This window comes from Nomascus leucogenys, chromosome 14 (assembly GCF_006542625.1).
Source record: "Nomascus leucogenys isolate Asia chromosome 14, Asia_NLE_v1, whole genome shotgun sequence".
NCBI lineage: Eukaryota > Metazoa > Chordata > Mammalia > Primates > Hylobatidae > Nomascus > Nomascus leucogenys.
The window spans coordinates 68820805-68843540 of NC_044394.1; the positions used below are offsets into that span (position 1 = coordinate 68820805).

Sequence of the window (22736 nt, forward strand, 5' to 3'; positions counted from 1 at the left end):
AAAAAGGTACTTTCATACAACTCATTTATAATTTATTTTCACACAACTCATTATGTTACAAAACTGGACACCTCCCCCCAAAGTTGGATAATCCAAAGTCACATTCCTTGGAAAGAAGAATCAACACTGGGCTTCTTTTTCAGGAGAAGTCTCTTCTCCTGGATTGGGCCCAACAAGGCTAGACCAGAATGTGGAGTACAGGAATGGCCATTCTTCAAGTCCAAGGAGTCAGGCGCTTGGTGCTTCCAGTGGTTACAGGAGGGATGTCTCTGTTTGGACAGCCAGCAACAGCACCCAGAACACAGGAGTCAAGAGAAACAGGCAGGCACTGCTGGCCACCATCTGGCTGTGGTGGGAATGCCCATGGTGAGGGAGCTGCAGTTCAGTGGAGATATGCCTGTCCAGGACAGGGACCTGGAGTTGCGGGACCATGTCACTAGGAGGCAAAGAGAAAGACAGAGTCTGAAGTCACAGCAGAAACCACTGCACACGCCAAGGCCCCCAAATGCCCACACAGCTTCTCTTCATCTCCCCTCCTTATAGACAGGAATGGGTATTAGTATATTAATAGGCTTCCTATATCTCTGGCCCTCTTTCATGTCTTTGGCCACTGCTACCAGAAAACCAAATGGCAGAGGATATTAAGACCACCAGACTGGCTAACTGTCCCTGGCTATTTGGTTCTTTGTTCAAAGATTAGTAAAAGTCTTCGTATAAGGCCCAATTCAAAGTTTGCTAACATTAGTCTCTGGGCAATCTTAGGCAGGGATCCTCCTCACTGGCCACCACAGAGGCAGAGCCAGACCATGCAGATTCCTCCCTGGGTCTCTGCCTCTCTCATCTGCCCAAGTCCAGGCCTGATGTGCACAGCATATAGGCATACCAGGTCAAGACAGTTCAAGCTGAGGGGCTCATTACCTCAGGCTTACCCAGATCTTTCAACTCAGCTGAGGTATAAAGTGCCCAACCCCTTGGTCACCAATGGCCTTGTCTGAAAAAGTACTAAACAGGTCAATTTATTCCTCTGTCAATGGAGGATGGTTCATGAGTTACCCTGGGACATGAACACCATCAGAAGCTGTCCCCATTCTCCATGTCCCATCTAGCTGCCAGCTTCTGTCCATTTAAAATGCAAATCACACAGCATATCACATGTCGGCTTCAAACCTTCAACCAGACACGGGCCCTGCCTTCATGGAACTTGCAGTCTGGTGAGGAAGATGGGATTTTTGAATAGATAATCTGCAGTGGAAGTGTAAGGTGCTGTGGGTGTGTGTGTTTGTGGTGCATGCATATGTGTGTGTGTGTTGGAGGTTACTACTTAGGGTCAGAGGTCAGGAAAGTCTTCCCTTGAGGAAGCATCCTTTTGGCTTCTACTAAGTAGAAGCCAAAGTGGAACCTTGTGAATAGAGCTTCTGAGTCTGGATCAGTAGACGCAGGGATTCAGTGCCTGTACAGGTGCTTAATAAATGTAGAATGAATGAGTGAGTGAGTGAACAACTGAATAGGGAAGGAGAAGCTTAGTATAAGCCAAAAGGATGCTTCCTCAAGGGAAGACTTTCCTGACCTCTGACCCTAAGTAGTAACCTCCAACACACACACACATGCATGCACCACAAACACACACACCCGCAGCACCTTACACTTCCACTGCAGATTATCTATTCAAAAATCCCATCTTCCTCACCAGACTGCAAGTTCCATGAAGGCAGGGCCCGTGTCTGGTTGGCCCCACACACATAGCATCCAACACAACAGCAGGCACAAAGGAGGAACTCAATAAGGCTGAGATTAATTTAACTGGATTCCTGCTCCCAGCCTCTCTGGGGTAGTTCTTCCAGAAGCCTTGTGCCCTGCAGACTCAAGCTCGCCTATCCACCTCTGGTCTACTCCCCAGCCATCTCTGAGACTACATTCGGTGTAGCGTCATGACCCTTCCCTAACAATGTGGGGGTTAAACATGCCCATTCCTACGGAGCTGCTTCCAGCTCTGCAAATCTATGACATTCTCCCTAAATCTGCCATGGAGAAAGATCTGAAATATCTAGTTCTTTGCAATCTTTCCAGATGCCTTCCATTTTTAACAGACTCATCCTACCCCAAAACTTGTTCTTTAACAAGCATAAACATGTTGCCCTTGCCCTGGCTTGAAGCAACTATCTTAAATCTGGATTCGCTTCTGTCCAAGGTTGCTCCATGAGGGGGGCTCCCATTGCAACCAGTGTGAGGGGCATTCCTGCGTCCGCTCACTAGGGTCAAGGTGGATGTCAACCCAACCCAGCCTACTCGCCTGACCTCTCCTCCAGGTGGACCCACAGATCCCTGAAATGGCGGCGTCGCTGCTTCCGCTGTTGCCGCCTCCACTTCTTCCGTAACTTCTGCTCGGCCTCACTGGGCGGGTCGGCACTTCCAGGCCGGGACACAAGGGGCGGCAGCGTTGAGTGCACTGAGGATACGGCTTCTGGTGCCGGTACTTCCACGGTAGGGACTTTTGGAGCAAAGATCGTGGACGGAGTGGGCCGTGTGGAGGTCTTTTTACTCTTCCTTCTGTACACAAGTGGAAGGAGAAGGTATTTGGAGGAGGGTCACACAGGATGGCGCCCTCCACAGCTCTCTTACACCTCAGAGTTTCACATCAACGGCAGATAACCTGAAAGTTCAAGCTGGCCAGGAAGGACAGAAATTACCCAGTTCTTCAAATTACCTTGGGAATTTATCTCTTTGACGCCTTTTTTTTCCCCTCAGATATCCTCACCCTACCTTCTCCAAATCCCCTAGTCCTGGGGAGAAAGATCTAAGATTTTTAAACTATTACATGTACAGTAATTACTGTAGTTTCCCAACAATGAACAGGTCAGCACTGTCTAGAAAGACACTGACAATTATAGCTTTTTTTTTTTTTTTTTTGAGACCAGGTTTCCCTCAGTAGTTCAGGCTGGAGTGCAGTGGCCCAATCATAGCTCACTGTAACCTCAAACTCCTGGGCTCAAGTGATTCTCCTACCTCAGCCTCCCAAATACAGGCAAATGTCACCAATCTGACTAGTGAACAGTAAAGCTTTTAAAGACAGATGGAAAATGTTTAAATGCCGTTTGCTTAAAACCACTGAAGTAGCTCTTAACCCTCTTAACCCTTTCTGTACCCTCATGAGGGCTTTATTTAGGAAGAGGCTCTCAGGGCTGTCTTCTAACCACTTAATCGCAGATTTGTCCTTAAATCATCTTTCCCAAAGACAGATTTTCACAACTAATGGGAAACTCAGACTTACTTCTAGTTTTCCCCTAAAGGTGACTATAGTCACCAAATACTTCTTTGAGTGAAGAAATAAGCTACTAGAAGGACCAAGTTTCTTCCAACAACAGAACTTTTGTCAAGGGTTTGGTGAAGGGGATGGGGGAGCAGAAAGAGAAGAATTCTACTAGATGTCAATCCCATTGTCTCCTGATGTAGGTAGGTAGTGAGAGTCCTGAAACTCACATCTGCCTGAGGAAGGGGAGCAGTGGATGTGCCATGTCTAGGGCTTTCCTCGTCCAATGATGTAGGTGCCACTGACCAGCACATGTAAGAACTCAATTACTCAGCCTTGAGGAACCATCTCCCTTACCAGAGGGGGCCCCAATTCTGAGCCACAACATGGCAGAACCTGAGAATTCAGTTAGTATTAATGGCCTTGTGTGAGGAAGGGAGGAGGTATACAAGAAGGAAAGCAAAAAAGGGAAAGACTTATATTGGGCAAAAAAGATGAAAGAAGGGAATTCCCAAAATGGCAAAGGATTAAAAAAGGCCCCTACTCTGAACCTGACACTAAGGACCCCAGAAACATAAATTCATAGCTAGAAGGTTCTTGGAGGACAGGGCTTAATATATTATTACTGTCTCCTGAGCTCAGTACAATGCCTGGTACCTAACTGTGAGGCCACTTAAATGAACCCTTTCATTGTTACAACAAAGAAACTAGAGCCTAGAAAGGGAATGTGCCCCCATCACGGCTCTCTCGGATTCAGGTGGCCTCCTAGGGCAGGGGTCCCCAGCCCCCAAGCCATGAACTAGCACTAGTCTGTGGCCTGTTAGGAACTGGGCCACACAGCAGGATGTGAGCGGCAGGCAAGCAACCATATTACCACCTGAGCTCCACATCCTCTCAGATTAGCAGGGACATCAGATTCTCATAGGATCGCAAACCCTGTTGTGAATTGTGTGTCCTAGGGATCTCGGTTGCACACTCCTTATGAGAATCTAACTGCCTGATGATATGAGGTGGAACAGTTTCATCCCAAAACCATCCCCCCCTCCCCGATCCGTGGAAAAATTTTCTTCCACAAAATTAGTCCCTGGTGCCAAAAATGTTGGGGGCCACTGTCTTAGAGGGTTCAAGAGCAGATGGTCAGGTAGCTCCATGCCCATCAAGCCCTCTGCCCATGGCAGAGACTATGTCTTGGCCTCCATATGACCCAAACAGGTCCTGGTACATGGTAGGCACTCAAACAAAGTCTGTTGCTTTGATTTAGCAAGGAACATGGTCTCTAACTCACTAGGGCTGGGTTCTATCGTTTGAAGCAGTGGGTCCTCACAGTGAGACAAATCATAGCTTTGTTTCTGTTCAACTCACAACAAACAAAGACCTCACCCCAGAAGCTCCAGGTAGCCAAGGCCAGGGCTTAAGAGCCAAGTTAATAGCCCTGGGTGGGGGTTGGAGAGTAGGGATCAGGAAGAAATTAGCTTTACTCTTCCTGGTTTTTATCTCCCTTATATTTGTGAGTTAAGGAGTCCTGAGGAATCATAACACCTACTTTACAATTGAGGAAACTGAAGACCAGGGGGAGGAAACTGACCTGCACAAGGTTCCAAGAAGGATTCTGTGCCATCTTTTTTTTTTTTTTTTTTTTTTTTGAGACAGAGTCTTGCTCTGTCCCCCAGGATGGAGTGCAGTGGCATGATCTTGGCTCACTGCAACCTCCGCCTCCCAGGTTTAAGAAATTATCTGCCTCAGTCTCCCAAATAGCTGGGATTACAGGCACGTGCCACCACGCCCAGATAGTTTTTTTGTATTTTTAGTAGAGACGAGATTTCACCATCTTGGCCAGGCTGGTCTTGAACTCCTGACCCCATGATCCACCCGCCTCGGCCTCCCAAAGTGCTGGGATTATAGGCGTGAGCCACCACGCCTGGCCAATTCTTTGCCATTTTTAAGTAACATTCATTGTTGAGATTTTTTTCAGGTCATAAAGCTAATCCATTCTCATTGTAGAAAATAGAGAGTATAAATTAGTGTCACTGTAATCTCTAGGGAGATCCTACAGACAAATGCTCACATGGGCCCAGACAGGGGTTTAAGGGTCCCTGGATCAATAGAGGTGGCTTCTCTTCTGTCTCAAATAGAAAATCCCAGCTGCTGAACACACCCAATCCATCATAGAGCCTCTGGGCTGGATCCCATCACAGGCTCAAGATCTAGATTATCATGTTTTGACCCACCTGGATTCTCACAGTTTAGCTAAACTTCTACCCACAAAGGCTAAGCCCATGGTCATTTTGGCTGCAATATAGGGCTACCCCCTTGTGCTGATAGCTTATTTGCCCCCTACCTGCATTTCACTCAGCCTCCTCACTTCATGGAAGTCTCCAAGAAAGAAACACGCTGGTTGACAAGGAAAAGACTCCAGGCTTGGAGCCTTAGACAAGATAATTGACCTTTCTGAGCCTCTGCCCCTTGTATAAAATTAACCTATCCTACCTCGTTGCTGTGAGGATTAAAACAGCCCAAGCACCATGTTTCACACAGTGCTGAGCACACAGTAGATCCTTACTTCAGGTGCATCCCCCTTTCTTCCCGTCTTCTGAGAATGAGTGAAGCTGTATAAACCCTAGCAGGGCTGACTAGAACCTTAGAGCACCCCACTGTGTAACCAAATGGACATCTGCCAGATCCCCAAAGATGTCCACGACCTAGCCCCTAGAAGCTCTGAACACATTACCTTACACGGTAAAAGGAACTTTGCAGGTGTGATTAAGTTAAGGACCTTAAGATGAGGAGAGTAGCCCAGGTTAACCAGGGGTGCCCAATCTAATCACACGGGCCCTTAAAAGCAGAGAACCCTTCTGTGGTCAGAGGGGGATATGACTATGGAAGAATGGTTATAGAGATGCAACATTGCTGGCTTTGAAGATGGAAGGCTCCACAAGCCAAGGAATGTGGGCAGCCTCTAGAAGCTGGGAAGAAAACAGATTATCTAGAGCCTCCAGAAGGGAATGCAGCCCGGCCCACACCTTAATTTCAGCCAGTGAGACCTGTGTCAGACTTCTGATCTCCAGAACTATAAAATAATGTATCTGTGTTGTTCTAAGCCATTAAGTTTGTGATAATTTGTTATATCAGCAATAGAAAACTAACATAGTATCCATTATCCCAGGGGGAGGAGGGAGGAACTGGCTAAGCCCTCTGCAGATTAGCCCAACAGGAACCCCATCTCTTTCTCTTCTCTGTTCTAAGAACAGCAGGCTCATATTCAGGAGCATTTCCTGTGTTTTCCAGCCTGCTGACAGGTAGAGAGTGGCAGCTGCTAGTTGCCCTCCCCACACCCCAACATGCACACCCATCTCTGTCTCCCCAATACTGGCCTACCCCAAGACTAAGGGAGCTGGCAGGGCCTTAAGTAAGCTAGATCACCACTTAACAGCCCTCATGTCCCCAGCCACACCAGCCTGCCCTGGATTCACGTTCCACATGACCAGAATCATCCCTTAAGGACTACCATATGGCTGCCGAGGAGGGGAAGAAGGAAACAGGTATCCCTCCACTGCCCTGGTCCTCCTTGTCAGCCCCTCTTTGTGGGCATTCTCCCCCACCCATTTCCCTGGGCCCTTAGCCTCCCGGGACCCTGTCCCTTCTTCCAGAACAGGAGTTCCTTTGGAGACCTCATCCTCCCTCATGGCTTCACCTGGGACCACTGTATGCACGTTCACCCCTAAAACCTCTCAGGTCCCCCACTGGCTGAATAAATGAATGCATGTGAGCAGTACCGGCAATGATATTAACACATAATCAATCCTATTTGAGATCCCATCATGTGCCAGATGCCAGGATAGGTACTCCTGGAAATCCAGTTTTGAAAATTAGATCCTTGTCCAGAAGGCTCTAAAAGAAAGAGAGAGCTCTTGCACAAACCATAGGTTCCTTGGGGTCATGCACAGGATGAACCCAGGCTGGAGCAATGGAGGAAAATGTGGCAATTGTGCTGGATCTCACAGATTCTGATAGAGAGAACTGGGGGTAGTGTGGGTAGGGAAAAAATCTCTGATGGGGGAAACTGCATGAACAAAGACATAGAGGCTAGGAAGTAAAAGGTGGGAGAAGAAAGGGTAGAAAGAAAATGTTTGGGAGGTGGAGGGGTCTGTGCTATTTCCTGGTCCTGGTTAATAGTGTGGCTTTTCACGGTTTCTTCGTTAGTAAATGAGAAGGAACACTTCCCTTGCAGGCTGGTTTTGAGAATTAACAGAGAGCCCACATAAACCTGGCTACCACCTGATGATCCACCAATATGCTCTTTTTCTCCCCGGGGAAGTGAGAACACTGGTTCTCAGCCTTCACTGGGCATCGGAATCTCCCGGAGAGCTTCTAAAAAGATGGATTCCTGACCTTCCTTTCCCCAAGGGCAGGTGTCAGGGTTAGAGGCAGAATTAGGGGGCCTGGGAACAACCAGCAACACACACACACACACACACACCACACACACCACACATACCACACACACTACACACACACAAAACACACGTACCACACACACCACACATACCACAACACACACCCCACACATACACAACACACACATCAGACATGCACCACACACACCCCACACACATACACAATACACACACACACCACACATACCATACACACCACACATACCACACTATACACACACACAACACACGTATCACACACACCACACATACCACAACACAACGCACACCCCACACGTACACAACACACACCAGACATGCAGCACACATACCCCACACACATACACACAACACACACACCAAACATGCACCACACACATGCACAATACCCACACATGCACACACCAGACATGTTCCACACACATCCACACTACACACATCACACACACCCCTCACACACAGGTACCAAACAACACACACACCAGACATGCACCACACACGCACCATACACATGCACACTACACACACACACATACACTCCACACATATTCCACACTAGATACACACCACACAAACCCTACACACAAACATCATACACACACAACACACCCCTCACACACACCACACACCAGACACACACAAACACAAACATCACATACTCCACACACATTGCACCACACACACGCACACACTCCCCAGGTAGGGCCCTCTCCAGCACCCTAAGAACAGTGCGTTGAACCCCAGCCCAGTCAGCCCAGTGGAAAGAGCTGAGAAGGGACCAGAGGCCAGTGAGGGAGGAAAGACCCACAGTCCTGCAGGGCGCAGAGAACCCCTAAGGGCTGGCTCCTCCAGATCTGAAGGAGAACAGGAAGGAGAGGGGCAGGAGACTGCAGCAGAGCTGACTCAGGCAGGGGCGGGATCCTCCTGGACAAGGGGAGGAGAGGAGGGCTCCTCAGACCTGGGAAGTAGCGTCAGTAAAGGTGGAGAGGTAGGGACAGGATGGAGGCTCTTCTGAAGCAAGCAGCAGATCCGTGCTGGAAGGGTAGGGTCTGAGTGCCAAGACCTCCCTGTGAAGACAATGACCTTGAAAAATAACAACATGAAACCAGGGAGGGTTTGAATACGGGACACTGGAAAGAATAGTCCCACAGAAGGGCGAAGAGTGAACTAGAGGGAGAGGGGCCTGGAAGGGGGCGGTGGCCATGGAAATGGAGAAGGGCAAATCCCAGCAAGTCTTTACTGGAGGAAGCCAAAAGCCAGGTGGAGGAGGGAAATGAGCAGTCTCACATCAGCGCTTCTGTAAACTAGAAAGTGCTCTGTGAAGGGCGGTCAGTATTGACATACTGAATACAGGGCATGAAGAGAGGTGGGGATAAGAGAAGTCCAGGATGTATCCAGGATTTCCCACCTGGAGGGAGACTGGAAAAATCATGGCTTCTGCCAGGCAGGAGCCTCTGGGGTGAGGGGAAACAGGGAGACAAGGTGCAGTGAAGGGGGGCCTTCTGAGGAGAAAGAGGGCAGCTGGAGATGGGCGGCCTTCGGGCAGACACAACTGCTGGATCCTCTGCCAGGGGATGGGCATTTGCATCCTGGAGCGCCCTTGCTACAGCTGAGACCTCTGCCAGGAGAGGGGGCTGCTGACCACAGATCGGGAGGGAGTGGGGGCCAGAGGAATGGAGGGGATATTAGGGGCTGATGGGTGCCCCCCACATTCACATGTTGAAGCCCCATCCCCAGTACCTCAGAATGTGACCATTTGGAGTTAGGGCCTTTAAAGAGGTGATTCAGTTAACATGAGGGCCCTAGTCCAATAGGAGTAGGGTCCTTACTAGAAGAGAGGTCAGGGATGCTCACTTACAGGAAAAAAATGCCATCTACAAGCCAAACAAAGAGAAGGCAGCCATCTACAAGCCAAACAAAGAGGTCCCAAGAGAAACCAGTCCCGTTGACACCTTGATCTGGGACTTCCAGCCTTCAGAACTGTGAGAAATGCATTTCTGTTGATTAAATCACTCAGTCTGTGGTGGTTGTTATGACAGCCCAAGCAGACTACTACAGGGGAAGGGGAAGGACACCTGGGGCCCACCAGGATGGACGACCAGTTGGGAGGCCAGTGGGTGGACGGCATTGCTGAGGGCTGGGGGCTGGGCCTCTTGAGTTCTTTACAGAAAGGTCTGCAGGGGCAGAGGGCAGTTTGGCCAAAAAAAAAAAGAGAGAGAGAGAAAGAGAGAAATAAATCTAGGGAGGAGGAAACAGCTCAGAGTAAAGGTGCTTTCTCCTGCCCCTGAGAAGGGCGAGACATGCACTCCCTGCACCCCTAATCCCTCTGGCCTATTTACCACTGTCATGGCCCGATTCTGCCTCCCGAAAACTTCCAAAACACCTAGGGCAAAGGACACTGGGCATTAAGCCTAATTACTCCTCCTTTCCCCTACCCCTCAACCCCTGGGCAACCTTCCCTTCACCTCCCCCCACTCGCCAACCACCACTGAGGAAAAGGCCAGTGTGGCCCCTGCAGCCCAAAGTGTCCATCCTGCCAACCACATCTGACACAGCCCCAGCCACACAGAGCCAGCTGAGCTGGTGCCAAATGTCCATGTAAGGTCAAGTGTGGGGAAATGACCAGGCAGGGGTTCTCTGGAGCTCCTCAAGATAGCAGCCCACCCTGCTGCCCAGGCAGCCCCATGAGGGTCTCAGCTCCCCAGCCAAGATAGAAGCACAGGACGGTTACCTGTGGATGGGTCGTCCAGCAGGGGTGTGTTCTACCTCATAGCCTTCACGCCGCAAAACATCCAGCACTGTGTTGTTGCCCATGAAATGACCTGCAGTGAGAAAAACAACCTGAAATGCTGCAGCTCTCAGGACCACCAAACATACTCCCCAAACGCACACCCTAGAACCAAGCAATTACCCTGCCAAGCCCCCTGCCTGTCCAGCACAGTACAGTTCCAGAGAGCTTCTGGAATCAGGCCTGCCAACAGTCCCACAAGGCAGGCAGGGCAGCATCAGTAGCATTTCAGAGACAATGACACTGAAGATCAGAACAATGCAGCAGGTCACCTGAAGTCACAAAGCTAAGGGGAGAGCCTGGACATCAAACTGCAACCTGGTAAGACCTCCCAGAAGAGGCAATATATGAGCAGGATCCTGAAAGGTGAGGACACTGGCCTGGAGAAAATACAAGAATTCAGGCTGGGCACAGTGGCTCACACCTGTAATCCCAGCACTTTGGGAGGCCTTCAGGTGGATCACCTGAAGTCAGGAGTTCAAGACCCACCTGGCCAACATGGTTAAACCCCATCTCTACTAAAAATACCAAAATTAGCTGGGCGTGGTGGCAGGCGCCTGTAATCCCAGCTACTCGAGAGGCTGAGGCAGGAGAATCCCTTGAACCCGGGAGGCAGAGGTTGCAGTGAGCCGAGATCGCACCACTGCATTCCAGCCTGGGTGACAGAGCGAGACTCTGTCTCAATTAAAAAAAAAGGGGGGGGGGGCGGGAATTCCCAACTACAGGATGGAATGCAATTGTGCTCTCTGAGAAAACAGGGAGGCTGGTGGGACCGAAGGAATGGCTACTTCCCAATCACCACTTTCTAGAAAAAGTAAAGGCAATCTAATCTAAGATCTGTCCTTCTTGGAGGTTTCTGCATAGGACAAACCCACTGTAGTCTCAGGATTCACAACCAGGGAACCCTGGGAGCCTGTGGCAGTACAGCAAATAGGCCCCGAGAAGGAAGCAGAAGGCCCATGGTTCCTGCTTTCATTTTCACCCTCATGCATCAAAGGGGGTGTTCATGGGTCAGCAGGGGCTCAGAAAGGGAAGTTTGGCAAAACCATTCCCTCTCATCCTCCCCTCTCCTCCCCACAGCCTAGACCAGCCTAGACAGCTGCCAGTGCAGGGGCGATAGCTGTAACCTAGAAATGTGGGGTAGGAGAGGAGGCCACTGGAGAAGTAACCCTGGCAAACAGGAGCCAAAAATCAGCATGAGCTGATTTAAGATCGACACCTAAATAAGAAAAAAAGCCATGTCTTTCACCACTGATCCTAGGTTATTCATTTGCAAATAAGGAACTGGCAATTTAGAACAAGTGATTATAGTTTCCACTTAGCACTTCTGACTTCAATTTTTCTTCTACTGCAAAGGTGATTTCCATTTCTAATCTTCGCATTTTGTATCCAGATCCCCATGACAAAAGTCACTGCTTGATTTTAAAACTCCAGTACTTTCCGTTTTCAGTTATCCTCATTTTGCAATTAAAAGTTTGCTAACCACACAGCTTTTAAGTTTTAAAAGCACACAGTAATGTGTTTGGGAGCAATTTCTGTAGTTTCCTCTGCTCAACTTAGCCTTCAGAAGGCACAGAGAGAAAGCAGCTACAGGAATATAACTTTGCCTTAGAAGGAGCTAGTGCTAGATGGGGGCTGTCAGCCCCCATCTAGCCCTGCATCAGTATGACAAATCGAGCCCTGAGTACTGGGCAAGCTCAGGTGTTGGTGTTGCCTGTTCCACCTGCCTGGCACAACCCCCACCACGAGGGCCCACCCACTGAACTGCTCAGGCCAAGCTATGCCCCAGCCTCCCACCAGCCCAGAACCCAGTTGACCTTTCCCCTCTCCCCAGCGCCCCATTACCCCTGCACTGGACATAGGGGAAGCTTTTGGGAGCCCACCTAAGTCTGGCAGGGGTGGAAAGCAAAAGCCCACACTCCAGCACCTGGGCACCTTCCATTCACGCAGACCCGGGGTGGTGCATTGGGACACCACCACTGGCTCTGTTTCCTAACTTTCTCATCTGGGGCCTGCACCACTGTTATGGTGCCTCAAGAGTGAGGCCCAGGCTAACAGCTTTGTTACAGGAAGCCATTCGTCGAGACAGTACAAATGTGTACACAGTGCCCAATCCAGACATGAAACACAGGACTTACAGAAGAAGAAAACTACCACATACTCACAGGCACTGCTGAGGACACAAACTGCGATTTGTTTGTGGCAGAACTTTTCAATGAGCATAATGTGGGAGCCAAACCCCTCATATTTCTATAACAGTTTTATTAATAATTGAATATAATTCACATAACATAAAATTCATCCTTTTAAAGTATGCCAGTCGGTGATTTTTTTTTGTATATTCAGAAAATCGTGCAAGCATGACCACTATCTAATTTTAAAACATTTTCATCATTTTGATCCCAGCCCCTGGCAACCACTAATCTATGAATACTTTCTGTCTCTGTAGATTTGCCTGTTCTGGACATTTCATATACATATAATCATATGATTTTGTGACTGGCTGTTTTCACTTGGCATAATGTTTTCAAAGTTCATCCATGTAGTACCATATATCAGTACCTCTTTCCTTTTTATGGCCAAATAATATTCCATTGTGCATATATATCACCTTTTATTTATCCATGTCAGTTGATGGATAGTTGGATTGGTTCCACTTTTTGGCTGTTATAAATAATGCTGCCATGAACATCTGTGTACAAATTTTTGTGTGGAGATATGTTTTCAATTCTCCTAGGCATATATCTGGAAGTTGAAATGCTGAATCAAATGGTAGCCCCATGTTTAATTTTGAAAAACTGCTAAACAGATTTCCAAAATGGCTACACCATTTTACATTCCCAGTAGCAATGTATGAGGGTGCCAATTTCTCCATGTCTTCACTAAAACTTTTTACTATCCATCTTTTTTAGTATAGCCTAGTGAGTATAAAATGGTATCTTCACTTTAGCACCACAACAATAGGTCTCCAGTAAAATAACAGTGGATTACACGTGAAAATGCAGCAAGACTCAGACTCTGTTTCAGAAGGTTCTTAAGAAAACACAAAGACAAAAAAACTAGAGGAAAAACTAGAGGACACTAGAGGAAACTGAAGCCTCTGGGACCTAGAGTTACAGCAAACATGCCTTAGTCTGTGTTGCTATTACAAAATACCACAGACTGGGTCATTTATAAACAATAGAAATTTATTTCTCACAGTTCTAGAGGCTGGGAAGTCCAAAATCTAGGCATAGGCATTCAGTGCCCAGTGAGAGCCTTTTTTTTTTTTTTTTTTTTTTTTTAAATACAGAGAGTCTTACTCTGTCACACAGGCTGGAGTGCAGTGGCATGTTCACAGCTCACTTCAGCCTCGACCTCCAGGGCTCAAGTGATCCTCCCACCTCAGCTTCCCAAGTAGCTGGGACTATAGGCACACATCACTATGCCTAGCTAAATTTTTATTTAATTTTTGTAGAGATGAGGTCTCACTGTGTTGACCAGGCTGGTCTCAAACTCCTGAGCTCAAGTGATCCTCCTGCCATGACCTCCCAAGGTGCTGGGATTACAGACATGCACCACCATGCCCAGCTGTGAGCCTTCTTCCTGAGTCTTTACATAGCAGGAGGGGCTAATGCTAGATCCTCACATGGTGGAAGGCACAAGGGCAAAAAAAAAGAGCCTACGCTACTTTCCTCCAGTCCTTTTAAAAAGCATAAATCCACTCATGAATGTGGAGCTTTCATGTCTTAATCACTTCCCAAAGGCCCCACCTCTTAATACCATGACAATAATAAGTTTCAACACACAAGTTTTAAGGAACATTCAGACCACAGCAAAACATTAAACAGCCCAACTCTGAGAAAGATTAACATAAACCCTCACACTAAAAACATATTTCCCTCACTTCCCATTGCCAGATACATCATATCCAGCTTTCAATTAAAAATTACAAGGCATGCTGGGAGGCAAGAAAAATTACAATCTGAAGAAACAATGAAAGCATCAGACCCAGACTCAGACATTATAGAGATTCTGGAATTATCAGATAGGGAATATAGTTGAACTGAAGAGCATCATCAATCAAATTGACCTAATTGACATTTAAAGAATACTTAATCCAACAACAGCAGAATACAAATTCTATTCAGCTCACATGCAACATATTTCTCCTTCATTTCTGAGTTTTGCTGGATGTGGAAATGTTTGTTGACAGTCTTTATTTCAGCATTTTGAGTATGTCCCCCATAGCCTTCTGGCTTGCGTGGCTTCTGATGAGAAATCTGCTGTTAATCCTATTGGGGATCCCTTGTCTGCTTTGCTCTCATTGCTTTCAAGATTCTGTGTCATTCTAACTGGTGTGAGATGGTATCTCATTGTGGTTTTGATTTGCATTTCTCTGATAGCCAGTGATGAAAAAGTCAGGGAACAACAGGTGCTGGAGAGGATGTGGAGAAATAGGAACACTTTTACACTGTTGGTGGGACTGTAAACTAGTTCAACCATTGTGGAAGTCAGAGTGGCAATTCCTCAGGGATCTAGAACTAGAAATACCATTTGACCCAGCCATCCCATTACTGGGTATATACCCAAAGGATTGTAAATCATGCTGCTATAAAGACACATGCACACATGTGTTTGTTGCGGCACTATTCACAATAGCAAAGACTTGGAACCAACCCAAATGTCCAACGATGATAGACTGGATTAAGAAAATGTGGCACATATACACCTTGGAATACTATGCAGCCATAAAAAATGATGAGTTCATGTCCTTTGTAGGGACATGGAGGAAGCTGGAAACCATCATTCTCAGCAAACTATCGCAAGGACAAAAAACCAAACACTGCGTCTTCTCACTTATAGGTGGGAATTGAACAATGAGAACACATGGACACAGGAAGGGGAACATCACACACCGGGGCCTGTTGTGGGGTGGGGGGAGTGGGGAAGGATAGCATTAGGAGATACACCTAATGTAAATGACGAGTTAATGGGTGCAGCACACCAACATGGCACATGTATACATATGTAACAAACCTGCACGTTGTGCACATATACCCTAAAACTTAAAGTATAATTTTAAAAAAAAAGATTCTGTGTCTTTGGCTTTTGACAGTTTGGCTATGATATGCCTCGATGTGAAACTTTTTGATTTTATACAACTTATAGTTCATGGATTGAATGTGCAGAGTAATATTTTTCATCAAATTTGAGACATTTTCAAGCAATTTTAAATTCAAATATTCTTTTTCTTTCTTTTTTTCTCTCCTGTCTTCTGGGATTCCCATTAGGTATACATTGGCACACTTGAGGGTGTCTCACAGGTATCTGAAGATCTATTCATTTTTCTTCATTCCTTTTCCTTTCTCTTTCTCATACTGAATCATCTCAATCAACCTATCTTCATGTATGTTGATTCTTCTTCTGCCAGTTCAAATCTACTGTTCAGCCCCTCTAGTGAATTTTTCATTTCAGTTCCTACACTTTCAATTTCGGAATTTCTATTTGGTTCTTTTAAAATAATTTTTATACTTTTATTGATATTCTGTATTGGTGAGATATTGTTCTCAAACTTTCCTTTAATTCTTTAGATATGGTTTATTTTAGGGTTTTTTTTTTTTTTTTTTTTTGGAGATGGAGTTTCACTCTTGTGGCCCAGGCTGGAGTACTGTGGCATGATCTCAGTTCACTGTAACCTCTGCCTCCCAGGTTCAAGCAATTCTCCTGCTTCAGCCTCCTGAGTAGCTGGGATTATAGGTGCACACCACAACGCCTGTCTAATTTTTGTATTATTAGTAGAGATAGGGTTTTGCCATATTGGTCAGGCTGGTCTCGAACTCCTGACCTCAGGTGATCCACCTGCTTCAGCCTCCCAAAGTGCTGGGATTATAAGCATGAGCCTCCGCACCCAGCCTCTTTTAGTTTTTTGAACATATTTACAATAACTAGTGTTAAAGTCATTTTCTAGTGAGTCCAAGATATTAACTTCCTCAAGGACAGCTTCTATTGGTTGCTTCTTTTTCCCTGGGTATGGGCCATACTTTCTAGTTTTGCTCTGTGTCTTATAATTGTTTTTATTGAAAACTAGACATTTAAATAATATACTGACTCTGGAACTCTATCTCCTCTCCCTTCTTCCCAGATGCATTGCTGTTGCTGTTTGTTTAGTGATTTTCTAGGACTAAGTCTAAAGTCTGTATTCTTTGTTATGTGTGATCACTGAAGGATCCGCTCAGTTAGCTTAGTGGCTGGCTAATGACTGAACAGAGATTTCCTTAAATTCCCTGCAAGTTTCCCAACCTTTGCAGAGGGGCTGTGTGAGTTTGGGGGCATGTATTTGATGCTTCAGCAGGCAATTTATGATCTTGCCTTAGGTTTCACACTGTGCTTACACAGAGCCTCAAGATGAGCCAGAGGTGAGAGATTAGGACCTTCTCAGGTCTTTCCTGGGCACGTGCAAGCCTTTCTCATGCATGTGGCTTTCTAGGAATATTTTAGAGCTTTTCAAAATCCCCTATGGGATTTTCCTCTTAAATTTTTTGGGCAGCCCCTTGTAAGCTTCAATTAATATTGCTATTTCCAGCAACTATGACGTTAAACAGCTGCCACTGATTGTTTTCAACAAACACCCTACGAATAGGGCTATTCACACAGAGCAAGCTCTGAGTCAGGTCAAATGAAGACAAGCTTGGGAATGGAAATTTCACGGAACTATTGACATGTCAAATAGTGATGATTCTTTGAGGATGGAGCTTTGGAGGAACTTTGAACCCATTCTGTCCCCTCCAGTAACCATTAGGCAAATGGTTTTCACAGCTACTGTAGTTCAAGGCTCCTGATTTTCAAGGCTACTGTGAAGCTGGGAAAAGGGAGATTAAAAACAGAATAAGTTAAAATGCCACAAAGCCCACTGCTTCTATCAAAATTCATCCAGTTTTCTTAAATAAACACTTCTAGGATTGTTGCAAGCCTTTAATTAATTTCCAGAGCTGTGGAAAGGTTGATTTTGACCATTTTTTCCAGTGTTCTTATTGCTGTTATGGAAGAACAGGTTTTTGGAGGCCCTTACTCCACCATTTCAGAATTGCTTCTCTCCAACCCCCTATCTTACTGGTAAAGAAACTGAGGGACATGACTTGTTTAAGTTTATGAAGTTAGCAGAAAAATATGAAACAACAAAGCCCAGCGGAGCAAATGATCTTTCTGCATACTGTCCAGCCTCTGGCATTTCTATCTTCATTTCCTGAGGCTGCAAAGAATTCTGTGTCAGAGTCACTCCAGGGGAGAGAATTTATTTCAAGAAGCCCACAAAAGAAAATAATTGTCCTATTCTGTCTCCATGTGTGCTGTTAACAGTCAATAACAGCTGATGTGTCAGCCCCAGGCCTTGGACTTGGGAGGCTCATTGTCAGGTGGAAGAGTAAAGACAGACATATTTGTAGTGAAAGTTTACAAAGTGAAAAGTACCAGGAAGAAGTTGGGATTAAGTATGAAATTCAGAGGACAAAAGTGTTTTCCCAGCTGGCTCATGTGTGGAGAGAGCTATGGGTGATGTCACATGCACCAGCTCATCCAGCAACATTTCAACCATGCTGCATGCTCCATCCCCAGCTGGAGCCACTCTGCAACTGAAATAAGTCAAGGAAGGTGTCACTCCCTTCATCTCGCTTCATGACTAACACAGGCCCTAAGCAGGGGCTCACCTCAACATTCCCTTCTTGGGAGAAGCCTCAGATTTCAGAGGCTAATCAGAGGTGACCCACTACTCACCAGCTCCAAAGGCAAAGAAGAAGCCTTTGTCAGGGAACGCCTCCAAAAGGGCCTTCACCCGCTTCCCTATTCTCTCATTTCGCTTGTAGATCAGCTCCCGGCGTAAGTAGCTGTCAATCTCCTGAGCAGTGATGCGCTCCTGAGGCAGTAGCGTGGCATTAATAAAATTGGGAACCTCCACCAAAATAAAGAGAAAAAAATAAGGGGCAACAGAGTTATTAACAAAGTTACTTCATTGGAGCATCAAATCCCCCAACCTAGATGGTCAAGACGTTGTCAAGAGAAGAGTGACACCATTCTTGGAGTTTCCTGTCTGCTGTTTCCAACTCTATCACATTCCTTGTAACCAAAGTGAAAAAAATATTAAGTGAAGTGCACTGAATGAACTCTTAAGCTATTTACAACTGCACTTCTGTTTTAGTTAAATGGCTCTGTCTGATGCCATGTGTTTATAAAAAAAAAAAAAAAAGGACACTGTCTTTGCACAGCGCATCCATAGTTTTAACTTGTGTGATTCACACATGCTTTTCTTATAAAAATAGTCTTATATAGTTATATATTTTAGATTCTATTACCAAAAACATGAAATTTGTATAAACACTTAAATGTTTTATAAATCCTCTACTTTACATTTTCATTATTTCTCCACTTCCTATTTCTCTCTCTTGCTTTCCCCAATGTTCTTTGCCCTCCTGGCAAATATTTCACTTGATTCTGGTATACATGTTAGCCATATTTTGGCTAATAACAGTTTCAGTATTTTGGCTAATAACAGGATGCAAGTGCATCAAAATTGTGACAATCAAAATTGTGACAATCAGCATGGTTCTTGCAGCCCAGGAGTTACAAGTAAGGCTGGCACTCTGTGTTTTCTCCCCACCCCCTCAGCTGTCTGGCTTCCCAAACCTCAGCCTCCCACTCCTCCCCCTGGGTGCATGCTCTCTCCTCCACCCAGGGACTTAGCAATGTTACCCATTATCTTGGTCAGTATCTACCCTGCCTGCTGCTGCTGCTTCCAGTAGCCTCTCAAAAAGCTTTCCAAAGTCCTCAGATTCTGTGAGGTAGTATTAACTTCCATCTTATGGATAACAGATCTCCTTTCGCGATGGCCTCGAAATGATATTCTTTCATTTTCAAATCGACAGCCTTCATCTTCTACTCTGTCATCTTTTTTTTAATCATGTCATTTATGTAAGATCCCCTGCCCATTTCCCAAAATCTCCTTTCTTCAGCAGAACCCCCCTCTCTACCAGCCTCTCTACAGAGGCAGTGTCAGATACACAGGGTGACCTCCCTCTGACATCCTGCTCCACCTTCTAAATTCCAAACATCACCCAAAGCCTGCACCACTCCCTGGTGGCCAGCCTGGCCCTCACTCACAGTGGCAGCACATTCCCTGACCTCCTGTACAGGCCCTGTGGGCAGGACAGATATGGGAAAGCCATAGGAGAAAAATGCATAAGACATCTGTATTATCTGCTCCATCAGCCTCACCATTTGCCCACGTAATGACCAAATCCTCCATCCACATTAACTTTTTTCTGCTGCTTCAAATGTCAATTTCCCAATTGATCTTGACTTTTCTCCCCCAGCAAGAGTGCAGGTAAGATTTATCACCACCAACAACTCTATTTTTCCTTCTTTAATGTGCTTCTTGTTCTCCCTTTCCTCCTGCTTCACTTTGTCTCAGTTTGGCTTTTTCTTCCTCTAGATTTTTGGGGATGCTCATTACGTCTTTTGAGGCTTCTGTCATTAATGAAATGTCACCTTTCTGGGCTGATACTGCACTCAGCCTGTACTGTCCTTCTCCCCATTGCTGCTATTCCTCCTTCAGCTCTCATGTTCACACATGTCTCCTTATGGCTGGGTCCCCAGATTTAACATAGACCTGTATAGCATCACCCACACCCACTAGCTCCTGCCTCCCCTCTCCAGTGTCCTCATGCATGCGGACACCAGTCCTGGGTGGGGGAAACAACACACTCCCCTACCTCAGAAGATTAGCTGGTGTTTGCTATTTGCATGTAGTCCTAGAGAGGAGGTGAAGGCACCATGGCTTGTCCCATGGGAAGCCTGCTGATAAAAGCATAACAAAGATCCATCCCACTTCCCTCCTGGAAAGAGACCATGATCTTCTGAGGCTGACCAGCTGCTTCCTTCCACTCAATGGCCCATAGGTAAGCCTGAGCTGGGCAAACACTCAATCCACCAGCTCAGCCACACTCATCCTGCAATACCACAGGATGCAATGATCCACGTCTGCAAATGCTAGCAGCCTTCCCAGCTCTGATGCCCCAACCCTGTTAGCATTCTGTGAATACACAGTTATATCATGTTCACATGTTCCTAGAGGCCACTGAAGCTGCAGTCAAAGTTCTGCTCCATCATTTTGCAAAAGTGTGACCTAAGTCAGCCAGGAGGCCATCAGACTCAGAACCCTTCCCTTCCTCAAGGCTGGTTCATGTGGCCCACTGTTAAATCCTTTGAAGCTTCATCCTTTGGCTGGAATACTGGAATTAACCCTCATCAGTGCCCCTCTCTGTTCTGACAAGGTTTGTAAAGCTTTCATTAGCTGTAGTGCCTCATTCAATGACATCTAAATCTGCCCACTTTATTTCTAGAGCCCTCATGACCTCAATCCTTTGTACACAGGATGTACTTGTTGCCAGGTAATGTTTTTATTCCTATAATTAAATGTGTGCTGAGCTTGGCAGGGGGAAAGGGTCTCACCTGGGAGCTGTCATGGCTGAGGATGATGGAGCTGAGGTCCCCGCAGTTATAGTGTTTGATGAGATCCTCCGTCGTGTAGGGGATCTGAAGACTGCCTGCTCGCAGGCTCTCCTGCTGCAGGAGGGTCTGGTTCAAAGCAAAGATGACCTAAAAGAAAGGTCTCTTTTAAGTTCACTAACAAGGCAACTGTTTGCTGCCATCTTATTTCTTTTGTCCATGGCTGGAAATACCTTCACCTTTGTGCTCATTATGTAAGGACGTGGATAGTGCTACTTAAAAAAGGGAACACAAATCCCTGGACAGCATCCAAAGAAAAGGAGGAGAACAGTCCTTCCCAAATCAGCCCCAATCAGACACACCTAGGGAACTGCCTTATGGAGGACACAGACAACCTGGAACTCTTCCATGAGTGCGACCAAGAGGTGAGGGAACCCAAGAGCTGGCTTGTGAGGAACGACTGAGGAAGCTAGGAGGTGGGGCAGAAAGAGGACTGGGGACTCACAGACACACCTACAAGTGGGTTCCAATTACATAAAGGACTGGGCAGAAACCAATACATTATCCACATCTTTTCTAACCATCAGTGCAGCATTGCCAGCTAATGGCGTCATTAGATCCATGGGATATTAATGGAAGTTAATGTGAAAAAATGGGAAATGAAGGCTAAAGAAAATTAAACACCAGCCTGGCCAACATGGTGAAACCATGTCTCTACTAAAAATACAAAAATTAGCTGGGGTGGCATGTGCCTGTAGTCCCAGCTACTCGGGAGGCTAAGGCTGGAGAATCGTTTGGACCCAGGAAGCAGAGGTTGCAGTAAGCCAAGATTGTGCCATTGTATTCCAGGCTGGATTACAGCGAGACTCCATCTCAAAATAAATAAATTAAATAATAATAATTAATTAAAGAAAATTAAACAGGTTTTAATTTTACAGAACTTCTCAGAGTCTTTGATATACTAATGTGTGATGTGGGTCTCCTTGATGGGGAACAGAGTATGCCAGGTTTCCCAAACATATTTGAGGCATACATCATAAGAGAAAGCTTCATTGAAACATCTTTTGGGAAAATCCAGATTCAAGATCCTGATGCCAGTAACCCTACCTCTCCAGCTCTGACCCAGCTCTCCAGTGCCCAGGAGAATTCATTTTACAAAGCAGGGAATTCTCCTGGGCACTTGAGGGCTAGATCAGAGGTGGGGAGGTAGGGTTCCTGGCATCAGGTGGGTAGTGGGGCTGGCCACCCCCTGCGAGGCTCCAGACAACACTTATGACCCGTGGAATTTTCTCTCTCACTTTCCCCAGGTACAGATGCAGCTCTATAGCCTCTGACAGCTCCCCTTTCTTGTGCTTCCCCAGTAATCAGCATACAGGATGCTGCCTTTGCTGGAATATCTCCTCACTCTTTGCTGCAATACAGACAGGCTTGGTCCATCTGTGTTGCAGCAAAGACTGACTATGAGGTCTTTAGCAAGATGTTTCAACTCTCCAGAGGCAACGCATTAGAGGTCTCAAGTCAGCAAATGACCCTACACAGCCCCAACCCCTTTCTCCTTTCACATTCTCCTCAATCTGAGTGGCGAGGAGACAAGGCTTCCTGGTTTGCCTCCCATGGGACAAGGTGGTACAGGCCCACTGCATACCCCTTGTCTCAGTCCATTTGTGCTGCTACAACAAAATGCCTGAGACCGGGTAATTTATAAGGAACAGAAATATATTTCTCACCATTCTGGAGGCTGGGAAGTCCAAGATCAAGGCACTGGCCTTTGGTCTGGTGAGGGCCTTCT

The 22736-nt window shown here is 46.3% G+C and overlaps 1 protein-coding gene across 3 annotated transcripts in view; it reads right to left on the bottom strand.

Annotated features, from left to right (window-relative positions):
* Positions 1-7: 7 nt before the first annotated feature.
* Positions 8-22736, bottom strand: part of TRABD2A (TraB domain containing 2A) — a 59816-nt gene continuing 37087 nt past the window's right edge. Inside the window, exons 3-7 of one of the 3 annotated variants that reach the window (XM_003268737.4) lie at positions 20951-21097; positions 18221-18395; positions 10412-10502; positions 2296-2547; positions 8-436 (exon numbers count right to left, since the gene is read on the bottom strand). In XM_003268737.4, the coding sequence (XP_003268785.1) occupies positions 253-436; positions 2296-2547; positions 10412-10502; positions 18221-18395; positions 20951-21097 (849 nt within the window). In that variant the 3' untranslated portion in view covers positions 8-252. Of the gene's footprint in view, positions 437-2295; positions 2548-10411; positions 10503-16859; positions 17310-18220; positions 18396-20950; positions 21098-22736 lie in introns of those variants that run through there. The other 2 variants (XM_004090437.3, XM_012502663.2) reach the window with 2 other exon arrangements.